Below are 13,024 nucleotides of genomic sequence, written 5' to 3' on the forward strand. Positions count from 1 at the left end.
TCACCTATAACACGGTAAGATTTTTTGGCTCTCAAGGACAGCGTTATATCGAGGTAGAGGTGTATTTCTTTTGTTTTTTACAATGCAAATATTTGATACAGTGAGCACTGTACATTTTGTATTCTGTTGTAATTGAAATCAATATATTTGAAAATGTAGAAAAATCCAAAAATATTTAAATAAATTGTATTCTATTATTGTTTAACAGTGCAATTAATTGTGTGATTAATCATGATTAATTTTTATAATCATGATTAACTTTTTAATCGCTTGACATCTCTACCTCTAACACTATAATAATCTGAAAACTTGTCTCAAAATGTTTATTAAATACCGAATAGCTTGCCAAATACTGCTTAAAAAGCAAATTTACTCCAACAAAGCTGCATTTTTGTAATTTATTGTATATTTGTCATGGGCATGAAATCCAAAATAGTTCAAGAATGCCATCTTCCTTTAAAATACGGTTTGGCTAGAGAGTATGTGGTCTTTTGGTACTGTGTCTAATTATAGTCTCTCATCCAGTATTAAACGTACTTTTTGTCTTTGTTAGGGTAAAACTGAATACCTCTTTCAGTTGGATGTTGCTGGGAAGGTGGATGATGTTATACAGACTCTACTTCAGGTACAAGTGTTTGACAGCTTTGCAAACTTCACCACCACATCATCCAGTTTTGGAATATGTGATACAGGTAGACTCTCTCTAAGCAAATAGTTTGAATAGCTTCACCTTCTGAAAGCAAATGAAAGGATTTAGGACACTTGCCTAAGAGTCCTACCGATTTGCTTGGAGCACCTGATATAAAGTACACTAATCAAACATAGTGCTCGTTTTGAAATCTGCCTTATATGTCTCTTAGAAAACTTTTGTTTCTTGATGGTGCTTGTCTGTATAGACCAGATAGTAAAATGACTTCAAATTTGAACAGTAGATCTGAGTAATAATTTATTTTACAATTATTGCACGTCATTTCTCTGTTAACAGTCAGTGTGCAAGTCTGCTGAGTGCCCTCAACTTCTATTGACTATAGTATGAAACTATGTGGTATTTAATTTTAACTCCTTTTTTAATAGCTTAACCGGGCCTCTCATCTGGACAAGCTGGGAGATCAGGCTGCCATGGTAAATCCAATGACATATTTTAAGGGCATGTTGTTTTTGTTTGTTGTTTGTTGTTAATGATGATGATCCGACTGCAATTAGGAACATAAAGCATTTTAACCTTTTTTCATTAGATAACTGCTATATTGCAGTCACGTTTGGCTAGAACATCATTTGATAAAAACAGGTATGTTTCTAATTATTTTTTACTACAAAATTCATGCTTGTTTAGAGATTAACAAAAGCTAATCTTGTTTACCACAGCATGTGCATTTTAATTTAGAGGATCTTAATTCTCTTTGCATTATGACTCAGTAGTACCTTACATTTAGCATAGAGGATGGAAAATTCTCTCCTATAAAGTTTATACATCTTCATACTGTTCTGAGTCCTTATCCAAGAGTTTCTGGTGGAAATATGGCATTTCTGAACGGATTGTGAAAAATGCAGCAGTGTGTGTGAAGCTGCCAGTGCTTTAAAATGATGGCTGCTGCGGAATGTGATGGAGACTGTGTAACAACTTCTACTTTGGAGTAACAGGGAAGATGGGGAGAGGACTCTGGTACATTTTTCAGAGAACCTGTTTTAGGCATGCAATAAGATGCACGTAGAAATATTTCTAGAGCAGCATGTGACCATTTCAGTTAAGAAGGAACCAGTGAGAGAGAAATTGACTTCTGTTTTTGTGGGGTTTTTTTGTTTGTTTTTTTTTACTTTTCTCAGATTTCAAAATGTTTCTGAAACCTTGCATATGGAATGTGAAGCAGAAATGGTGACACCACTGGTGACTAATCCGGGGCATGTATGCATCACTGATGCAAACCTGTATTTCCAGCCTCTTAATGGGTATCCTGTAAGTAAACAAAATTTCATGTGATTTTTTTTTTCCCACTCTGCTTATCTATGTACCATATATAACCTCCCCTGCAGAGGGGGAGGTTTAGGTTGGACATTAGGAAAAACTTTTTCACTAGTAGGGTGGTGAAGCACTGGAATGGGTTACCTAGGGAGGTAGTGGAATCTCCTTCCTTAGAGGTTCTTAAGGTCAGGCTTGACAAAGCCCTGGCTGGGATGATTTAGTTGGGTTTGGTCCTGCTTTTGAGCAGGGGGTTGGACTAGATGACCTCCTGAGGTCCCTTCCAACCCTGAGATTCTATGATTCTTTTTTCTAGATTACTCCTCATAAGAAAATGCCTCCTCTTGGAACACATGCAATAAGTACCTACGTAGATGTAATTTGTTGTGCTGATTAAAGTAATAACCATTTAATTTTCCACAGTTTTCCTGTGTTGACTGTTCATATGTAATATTATACATATCACTTAAATTACCGGGACTGTTTCTTGATCTTGACTATTTCATTGAAATGAAAACATAGTTCTTACTTTTTGATTTGTCAGAAAGAGATTATTTTCATTGGATTACTGGCCTAATAGCAGTTATTCAATTGCATGGTAGACTTTCCTTGTCTGAATATTCCATGTAATTTACAATGTATAGGACCTTATTCTGAAGTGCTGTCCCTGCATACTGGAGATTTGAGTACATTCTGTGTCTAGTTAAATCAGAACAAGGTTAACTACATGTATGGGGCTCTCCAGTTCCTGACCTACTAAACCTTTTTTTCCATGAGGGTGTTGTAGATTAAACTGGTTTATCATTGCTGCTTCATTCATGGGACTGTTTTTTGTTTGTGTTGTCAAAGGGTTAAAATTATTCTAAAACAATTGTTTAAAAATCTGTTCCTGAACCTACAATAGGTTACCACTCACTATAGGTTTGTAATGTCCTAAAGTCAGCTCCACTGCCACCTTGTGCTGTGTTAGGTAAAAGAAATGCTATTTTATGTTTGTCCATAAGGTGGTATCCATAGCTAGCAAATATTTTCCCCAGCATGCTTACTCTTCAAGGGCCCCGTCCATATTCTGACAACTTCCTCATTTTTGCCTTCTACTGTTGTGTGACTAGTGTTGTTTGAGAAATTTTTTAGAATGACCCATGAACAATGGAGTTTCCACTAAAGTTGCCTCTCAATCTGGGAAGTTGCCAATAGCAAAGTAATTATTTCTGCTACAAAATTACTATTTCTGTAGGGGATCAGAGGTAGTTTCTTATCTAATGTGGCCGATAAATCTTGCCTCCAGGGCATTACATGCTTACAAACAGAATAATCCTTGTTTAATTTCTTTGAATGTTACTGATATCATATATAAGAATCTGTGGAGTATTAATGCTTTTGGGGTATGTCTTGATTTTTATTTTACAGAAACCTGTGGTTCACATAATGATGCACAATGTCCGTCGCATCTACAAAAGAAGACATGGTCTAATGCCATTGGTGAGCTGGGGTTGTTTACTTTTAGCTACATATATTGTTAATACCTTTCACACTTACTTTTTCTCCCATTGGATAAATTCAGAGAAACTCTGCTTGCTTTCTGAGAAGTATGAATTAAGAATAGGACTGCAGTTTTCACCCACTATTTACATTTTGTTAGCAAGGTAGAAGTTATCAACTGAAAGGAACAGTGAATTGTCTGTATGAGGGGTGAGGGCCTCTTCCATAGTTACTTTTTTAAAATTAATATTTCAGTTTGGTATTAGTGGAGACTAGTCCAGATCTTATGCCAAAAAGGATTTTACTTAATTTGCTGATCATTCCAATGTGTGAATGAGATGGAAATTTAAGTACACTCTCCGGTTCTACTGATCCATATTACAGTTCTTTTACAATGAAATAACAGACCTATTTTCTTTTGTTTGCCATAAAGTAATTTGGTTTATACATTGACTTCCGTGGCTTTACAGTACCCAGATTTGGAGTATATTGACATCTCTAATGATTTTTTTAAATTACATATTCTTCTGCAAAATGGCCAGGTTGGTAAATGTGAGTTCTAAAGATTATATATAATCTTGAAGTACAAGAAGGAAATTGTGTTAGGTTACGTGACTGATGTGAGAGTGTGGCAGTGGGGCAGCACAACAATTCTGCAGTGAGATCTTGGTTGTATACGTCCAGTGTTTTTGTTTGTTTTTAACATAATGTAAATATAAAGTCTAGGTGCAACACCGTTTGAAAGGAGGGACCCAAAGGGGCTCACTTTGACGTTGTTTCAGTCAATTAGTATATATTTTATAAAGTTAAAATGTACTGTGTATTGTATATGAAATTGTTAGATTGTCTCATTTGAATCAATTGTGTACAGCCATAAATTCCCTTTCTCTGAGTACAAGAAAGTGCATGTGTATATGGCTGAGGAGGGGAGGAATCTTTACAACAGGCAGTGTATTAGCCAATAGTTTGGCAAAACTGCCGACAAACTTCTTGTGTGGGAACAGTCTTAAGTTTTGGATGTCACTAACTGAAATTGGCTGTTAGTAACATGAGCAGTAGGGTTTGTCGCTGAATTTCCAGACTTAATTTTTCTCCTTTTAATTTCAAAGGGTCTAGAAGTATTTTGCACGGAAAATGACCTGTGTTCTGACATCTACTTAAAATTCTACAACTCTCAAGATCGAGATGAGCTCTATTTCTATATTGCAACATATCTAGGTTTGAAACCATTTATTTATTAAATGTCTTACTTTTTTCCCTTGTGGGAAATATGCTGGGTTCTGTTGTCTTGATGTGTGGGAAGAGGTAGGTCACAATTATGCATCTTTTTAATAGGTGGAAAACTCCATTCCTCTGTAGACTTTTGGGCATATGGCAGTCCATTTAGAGGCCACCTGTACCCCCTATAATAGGGGTCAGCAACCTTTGACACGCGGCCCATCAGGGTAATCTTCCGGTGGGCCGTGAGACATTTTGTTTACATTGACCGTCCACAACTCCCAGTGGCCGCGTTTTGCCGTTCCCGGCCAATGGGAGCTGCGGGAAGCGGCGGTCACCCATGCTGCTTCCCGCAGTTCCCATCATCCAGAAACGGCAAACCGCGGCCACTGGGAGATGCCAGGGGCCGTGCCTGTGGACAGTCAATGTAAACAAAATGTCTTGTCGCCCGCTGGCAGATTACCCTGATGGGCCGCATGCCGAAGGTTGCCAACCCCTGTTCTATAAAAGTTACTGGGTAGCTGCAGGGGAAGGAGAATGAGAGGGTATGAAGAATATCCGGTTTCTACATATCCATGCTGTAGGAGCATATATAGGCCTCTCTCTCTTCCCCTCGCAATAGGTTATCATGCTTGCACTGTAACTAGCCAAAGAGTTTTTATTTTTGGTGGAGATTGGAAGGGGGATTGGTTTCTAGGAGCCATCCACAGACTTGCTTCTAATCTTTGATAGTGTTAAAGGACCTGTCATCTGCTATGCCACCACCCCCAAGTTGCCTGTATCAGCCTTTGTAACTGTGCCTTCTAGTTGCAGAAGATTGTATCTTCCACCTTGATTGTTGACTTCTTTGGTTTTTTAAATAAGAGATGAATGCAAGTCATTCATCAGTAGGATTAAAACTGCAGAGTGGGCCAATATTGTTAGGGGGAGTTCACTTTGTGACAACATGTATTTGTGAAATAGCTCTCAACAGTGCATCCTACTATCTCTTCATCTTACGGACTCAATGAGGGTGTTAACAACAGGATTGGTTAATGAATAACATAATTAATGTTCTGTGAATAATTTAATAAGAGGCTGGCATACAAATCCCAACCCCCTTAGTCTATGATAAACGCAGTGTATGTCACAGGGGTGAGAAATAGCAGAATCTACTTAGATATGCTCAAATATAATCAAAGAAGCAGCCAGCATGGCAACAGTTCCGTATTCTGGAAATGGTCTGTCAGCGCAGGCCATCTTTTCCTTTAAGAGTATGGCTTGCATATCCATACTTCCATTAGAACTGTATTATTTGGTTCTGGAGCTAGTGGAGGGGAGGATCTCTGACAGACACTCCACTCCGTATTCCGCAGGCAAAGAGATCTTCCTATAATCATTTCCTTTTTTCTGTATGGTGTTGGTATTGCACATTCATCCAATCTGTTTGTTAAACAGGACCTCGTTCACAGAAAGGTGAGACCACATTTCACTAACAGATGTTAAGGAGGCACCATTAGTTACTCCCTAGCAAAACAAATTCCTTTCATGTAGTCTCATCCCTTAGTAAGCCATGATCCAGAATCTTAAGGGTCTTCTCACTGCTAAGAAGAAAATTCTTCAAATACTGTAGACGTCATGTTTCTCTTTACTTTCACAGATGTTAAGTCTTTTCCCCCTGTCCAGTCAATTGGACTCCTTAATGATTTTTATGCATTTTAAAGCTATGGATAGGTATGTTTTAATTAGATTGTTTAAACTACTACACATTTGCAGTATATAGTGCAGTGAAATAATTCAAGGTGCTGTAAAGTTAAATATATTTTAGAATAGAGAAAGAAGTTAATTTTTTTTTGTTTTGTTTTAAGAAAATCATATTACAGAGCAGACGGCTGAGAGTTACATGTTGCAATGGCAGCGAGGTCATATTTCAAACTACCAGTACCTTCTTCATCTCAACAATCTGGCTGATCGGAGCTGCAATGATCTCTCCCAGTATCCTGTATTTCCTTGGATCATAGCAGATTATTCTAGTTCAGAATTAGGTAAACAACATATATAGGAGGAAAAATATATAGTCTGCACATAATGTACAAATCTGAAACTGCTGCTTTTACACTGCATAAAAATCATGCCACATCACGCTGAGGTTGGAGGGTAAGGAACAGGATGTTAATCAGTATGCTAATCCCAGCTCTATTGTGTCAAGCAAGTGACCATGCCTGATTTCCCCATCTGTAAAATGGGGCTAATGCTTGATGAGGCCTGAAGCTTAACTAATGTTTGTAAAATCTTTTGAGGTGCTTGCTAAAAGGGCCACATTGTCTTCTTCCACAATATTTTTTATGAATGAGTCAACAATATCTGGTGGTCAAAAAGCTGTTGAGATTATTGCATTTTCTTATAATTCTATATGGAGCAATCCTATGATAATCTGGCATGGAACAGACTGATAAGGTACAGAAGAAATGTATGGACCAGGTGTTGCTAGACTGGGGCCATCACCACTTTCTGAGAAACGCTTCCTAAAAAAGGGAGGTTCAAGGCAGGGTGCTTCCTGAGTAAGGTTCTAATTGTAACATGTTTGTGTTGCTGGTAGCTTGCCCACTTCAAAGCTGTGAATGCCTTTGCCGTTAATGGGTCCAGTGTGTCTTCGCTTGTGCTTCTCAGCTCCCACTCAGACATCTCCTATTCAAACAATGTTGTTGTGACACATTGAAGGTGTCCAGTTACTTAAGGAATGGTAGGGGGAAGATATGCCATTTATCTGTGCCTCAAGGCCACTGGGGTCCATGTTAACAGATGGGAGATGTTTGCCCAATCGTAGTGCTGTGGAACATATAATGTTAACAAAATCCTACTCCAGAGCTAGCCATGGTGTGCAACTTTTAGATAAGCTGAAAAACTAATGTTGGGAACAGGGTATAGTCACTTAGGGGAAGTCTACACCACAAAATTAAGTCAACCTAAGTTATGTCTACATACAGCCACTGCAGTAATTTAATAGCTTTTGCATGTCCACACTACGCACCTTGTGTTGGTGGTGCATGTCCTCATCAGGAGCACTTGCACTGATTTAACTGTCAGTGTGGGACATTGTGGTACTGCTTCTGAAAGGCATCAACAATTGATGTAAGCAATGCACTGGCACTGTGTCGCCCTAACTACATCAAACTAAGCGCTACGCCGCTCATGAAGGTGGAGTTAAGTCAGTGTAATGGGTGAGTTACATCGGTGGGAGCTACATTTTAGTGTAAGCTGCTGTCGAAGAAAAACTCAGTTCTCTGAAGCTTTTCCTGCTTCCACACTGCCTTACGTTGACCTAACTCTATAGTGTAGGCCAGGCCTTAGTGTGAGAGCTTCTTGTGCCTGTAGGAAGAGGAGGAAAATGTTGTTTTAAAATATTGGTTTACAAGTGATTCCTATCAGTGGGACCAATCCATACAGATTAATTTCTTTTCTCTTTTAGATTTGACAAAGCCTGAAACATTCCGGGACCTTAGTAAACCAGTTGGTGCTCTGAATAAAGAGAGGCTGGAAAGACTACTGGTATGTGGAGTTCAGTTTTTTTGTTTAATAATTTGTGACCTACAAATCTTATTACTAAGAGGACTCCGTTTTCCATCTAGTATCTCTTATGAGGATGAAATTCGCACAATACAAAAATAAAATAAACATGCTTGTATGATTCGTATTCAGATATTTCTAGGATTATTCACTGTATTTCCTATGTTCTGTAATTCTTAAAACTGTTATTGAGACTTAGACTACAAACATCAGAAACACTCTACCTGTATTAAGTTAGTGTGGTGTGGAATTCAATATATGCATAACTAATAGTGCAAACTTAAATATCTAAGGTTTCAGAGTAGCAGCCGTGTTAGTCTGTAGCCGCAAAAAGAACAGGAGTATTTGTGGCACCTTAGAGACTAACAAATTTATTTGAGCCTAAGCTTTCGTGGGCTACAGCACACTTCATCGGATGCATGCAGTGGAAATTACAGTAGGAAGATAGATATATACACAGAGAACATGAAACAATGGGTGTTACCATACACACTATAAGGAGAGTGATCAGTTATAAGTGAGCTATTATCAGCAGGAGAGAAAAAGAACTGTTTGTAGTGGTAATGAAAATGGCCCATTTCCAGCAATTGACAAGGAGATGTGAGGAACTGTAGGGGGGGCAAAATAAGCATGGGGAAATAGTTTTACTTTGTGTAATGGCCCATCGACTCCCAGTCTTTATTCAAGCCTAATTTGATGGTGTCCAATTTGCAAATTAATTCCAATTCAGCAGTCTCTCGTTGGAGTCTGTTTTTGAAGTGTTTTTTTGTTGTAATATTGCGACTTTTAGGTCTGTAATCGAGTGGCCAGGGAGATTGAAGTGTTCTCCAACTGGTTTTTGAATGTTATAATTCTTGACGTCTGATTTGTGTCCATTTATTCTTTTGCATAGAGACTGTCCGGTTTGGCCAATGTACATGGCAGAGGGGCATTGCTGGCATATATCACATTGGTAGCTGTGTGTGTGGATGGGTCAAATTATTTTTAAGAAGAACATAAGAATCTGTTTTAACAAACAATATAGTTACAAATTAAGGTAGAACTTCTAAAGCCATGTCTATATTTATGTCGGCAAAACATGTCATTTGGGAGGTGTGAAAAAGCACCCCGTCAAGCGACACAAGTTTTGCCAGGATAAGCACTTGGTTCACAGCGCACATCTCCTGCCGACATAGCTACTGCCACTCGTTTAGGTAGTTTTGTTATGTCTGTGGGAGAGCTCTCTCCTGTCAGCGTAGAGTGGCTACATGAGCGATCTTACAGTTGCACAGTTGTGATGATACAGCTGTGCCACCGTAAGCTTGCTAGTATAGACATGGCCTAAGTCTCTAAGAAAAGGGGTTTAATGGGGAGAGGAAAGTGGGAGAATATTTAAAAAAAAAAATAAAAAAAAATCCCCACACATGGCAAAAGACCAGGGTAAAAAGTGAATGATTAATACCTGAAATGGAGTACTGCCACTGTACTTCGTATGCAGTTATAGATGATACCACATAAGAAATTCCTTTCCATTCCACATCAGGCAGGAATTTTTTTTTCATGAGCAATCTAACATATAAATGAAGTGTTTGAAAGATCCCCATCTCTTCACTGGCATTAGACTTCATGATTGTAATTCTTAGACATAAAGCTGCAAAACCACTTTAGAGAATCCTAGTATATTCTTTATAGGACCTGTCTTATTGGCAGCATTAATTTATCATAAAGGAACAATCATATGAAGAACATAAATATCCTTTAATAATTATCCCCATGTTACTGAACTGCTTATCTCTTTAAGAAGCACTGGGACAGGAAATTCTTGACAAATCAGTAGCATATTTACTGGTGAAAAAGAGAGAAGTATTTTAAAGAAATAAAGATTCTTAATGCAAATTCTGATTTCCACCCCTACGTTTCTTTGATTCTATAATCTGAATCCGTTGATTGCTTTATTTGTATTGGCATACATTCTAATTTCAAGAGGTACCTTGAATATATTAGTCTCTGCTAATAGATACCATTGAGTTGGAGTTGCATATGGAAAGGCAGCATGTCCAAATAAAACACTTAAAAACCACTGTAGTGATACATGTTTGGAAACTTACGTAGATTCTTGGTCTATGATTGTTATGGATGATTTAAAGAAGTGTAACCTTTAACTTATCCTAAGATGTGAAGAAGAGCTATAACGCTGAATTTACAGAAATGCTATAAACGTACAAAAATGCAAACTGCCAATGTACCTTGTTTTTTTTCCCACATTTAGCCTGTTCTGCTCTTTTCAGCTTACTAGGAATGCATTTCAGATATTGTGTCTAGAAATAAAATAAATACAGGAATTCTTTCCTGAGATTAAGGTATACAATTTAAAAAGCTTTGTATTGTATTTTTTATCTGAATGAGAAGAAGTGTTTAATCCTAGCTTAAGTTCTCTGATAAACATGTGTTTAATACAGGAAGAAAATACTACTCTAATTTTAAATAGTTTCTTTTTTTCAATATGTTGCAGACACGTTATCGGGAAATGCCAGAGCCTAAGTTTATGTATGGCAGCCACTACTCGTCTCCAGGTTATGTTCTGTTCTATCTTGTTAGAGTTGGTAAGATTGCTTTCATTGCAAGTCTTTTGAATACCTGTTGGGTTTGAAAATAAGCAGAATTTGGACAGATCTGACTTCCATTCTTATCTCCCTAGCACCAGAGTACATGCTTTGTTTACAAAATGGAAAGTTTGATCATGCTGACAGAACGTTCAACAGGTTTGTTTAAATTGAATTTAACAGATTTATTTTTCACTAAATAATGGTTTCCTTTAAATTGCATGCTTATATGGGGCTTAATGTACTTTCCTGACCAATATACCTTTGACTTGTATTATGTCTAGTATTGCAGAAACCTGGAAAAACTGTTTGGATGGTGCAACAGACTTCAAAGAAGTAAGTAGCCAGAAGCTACTTGAGGTCACATTACCTCACTGCTCTGTCCTTTTTTCCATTTCAAAAATTTTAAATTTCTGTTGGTTGTTTCCTTATGGAGGTGAAGACTTGGTTTGAGCTTGGCACTGGAGATAGGTTTAAATTCCTTCTCTGAATGGTCACATGGCTTCTGGTGGGCAGCTTTTCCTTTTTTTCAGTTCTATTTTGATCAGATCTTTAGTTGGAGATTTTAATGAAGATCATGAGATTATTCGACCAAGTTCCTTTTCTCGCTAAATATAATTGGGACTTGGCTTTTATAGTGCAGCCCATTTTGAGAGTTTAGAATTATAGTACATCTTTTTTTTGTATCTTCTGTTTTTAAGCATCACAGAAATATTGCAACTGAAGCATCTTAAAAGCCTTCTCACTGTTCTTAATGTCTTTTAAATAACTAAAGGAGATCTGTCAGGTAGATGTTTGGAGTTGGTAAATTATGCTTCACTGACATCAGAGAAACTTGAATTGGGAAAGGAGGCTTTTTTTTAACATTGCAGTCCAATTTTCCACTGCAGAGTTAGGAGTAGTTAATTATATCTGATCTTAGACAGCTGGCTTACCTGAAATGCTTTAGAACCTTGGCCTGATATGTTTAAGTCAGAGTTCTGTTTGCTATTTTCAGAACTTTAAAATTGAATCTATACAAGACTTAGCTTTTTATCTACCTTTAAAATACTTTGGAGACTTTCCAAAATGTTGACAAGTTTGTAATACTGTAATGTTACAATACGCCATGTTTTTAGCAATGTTGTTTCAGTATATGTATTGATGCATTTCATTTAAAATGATTTAAAAAAAAAAAAGGAAATCCTGAAATTTTTTTCTTCTCTCCCTCTTCCATCCTCCCACTAGCTGATTCCAGAATTCTATGAAAATGATTCCAGTTTTCTAGTAAATAGTCTGAAGCTGGACCTGGGGAAAAGACAGGGAGGAAAGATGGTTGAACATGTAGAACTTCCTCCTTGGGCATCAGGTAATGACATTCTGAATGCATTTCCTAAACTCAATACTGCACAGTTTACCTTCATTGCTTTCAGACTCTTGGAATCCTTTGTGTCTGCCCCCCCCATTTTATTTTTCTCTTCTGTTCTATTTTCTGTTACAAAAACTTTAAATAAAAATAAGCAGATCGAGGGACATGAGCATTTCCCTCTATTCGACATCGGTGAGGCCTCATTTGGAGTACTGTGTCCAGTTTTGAGCCCCACACTACAAGAAGGATGTGGAAAAATTGGAAAGAGTCCAGTGGAGGGCAGCAAAAATGATTAGGGGGCTGGAGCACATGACTTATGAGGAGAGGCTAAGGGAACTGGGATTGTTTAGTCTGCAGAAGAGAAGAATGAGGGGGGATTTGATAGCTGCTTTCAACTACCTGAAAGGGGGTTCCAAAGAGGATGGATCTAGACTGTTCTCAGTGGTACCTGATGACAGAACAAGGAGTAATGGTCTCAAGTTGCAGTGTGGGAGGTTTAGGTTGGATATTAGGAAAAACTTTTTCACTAGGAGGGTGGTGAAGCACTGGAATGGGTTACCTAGGGAGGTGGTGGAATCTCCTTCCTTAGAGGTTTTTAAGGTCAGGCTTGACAAAGCCCTGGCTGGGATGATTTAGTTGGTGTTGGTCCTGCTTTGAGCAGGGGGTTGGACTAGATGACCTCCTGAGGTCCCTTCCAACCCTGATATTCTATGATTCTATGAAGTGCAGATATTGGGGGAGGAATAATCTAAAGTGGCTATTAATGAATGAAGATCATATTCTTATATGAATGTATAAATCAAATACTTTTTTCAAAATGTTACTAAATAGCTGCTGTAGTGTTGTTTTAATAAATCTGGAAGGTTTCTCCATGGAATGTCTGTGGGGGGT

General features: G+C 37.8%; 1 protein-coding gene across 1 annotated transcript in view; it reads left to right on the forward strand.

The window, feature by feature from the left end:
- The window catches only part of NSMAF (neutral sphingomyelinase activation associated factor), a 55,544-nt gene that overhangs the window by 22,756 nt on the left and 19,764 nt on the right, over positions 1–13,024 (forward strand). The window contains exons 7-18 of the mRNA XM_045006583.1: positions 554–625; positions 1,075–1,122; positions 1,236–1,288; positions 1,825–1,954; positions 3,368–3,439; positions 4,549–4,657; positions 6,505–6,681; positions 8,106–8,185; positions 10,695–10,785; positions 10,881–10,944; positions 11,070–11,121; positions 12,013–12,133. Coding sequence (XP_044862518.1) covers positions 554–625; positions 1,075–1,122; positions 1,236–1,288; positions 1,825–1,954; positions 3,368–3,439; positions 4,549–4,657; positions 6,505–6,681; positions 8,106–8,185; positions 10,695–10,785; positions 10,881–10,944; positions 11,070–11,121; positions 12,013–12,133 — 1,069 coding nt within the window. The remainder of the gene's footprint in view (positions 1–553; positions 626–1,074; positions 1,123–1,235; positions 1,289–1,824; positions 1,955–3,367; positions 3,440–4,548; positions 4,658–6,504; positions 6,682–8,105; positions 8,186–10,694; positions 10,786–10,880; positions 10,945–11,069; positions 11,122–12,012; positions 12,134–13,024) is intronic.

The sequence above is a fragment of the Mauremys mutica genome, chromosome 2 (genome assembly GCF_020497125.1).
Source record: "Mauremys mutica isolate MM-2020 ecotype Southern chromosome 2, ASM2049712v1, whole genome shotgun sequence".
Lineage (NCBI taxonomy): Eukaryota > Metazoa > Chordata > Testudines > Geoemydidae > Mauremys > Mauremys mutica.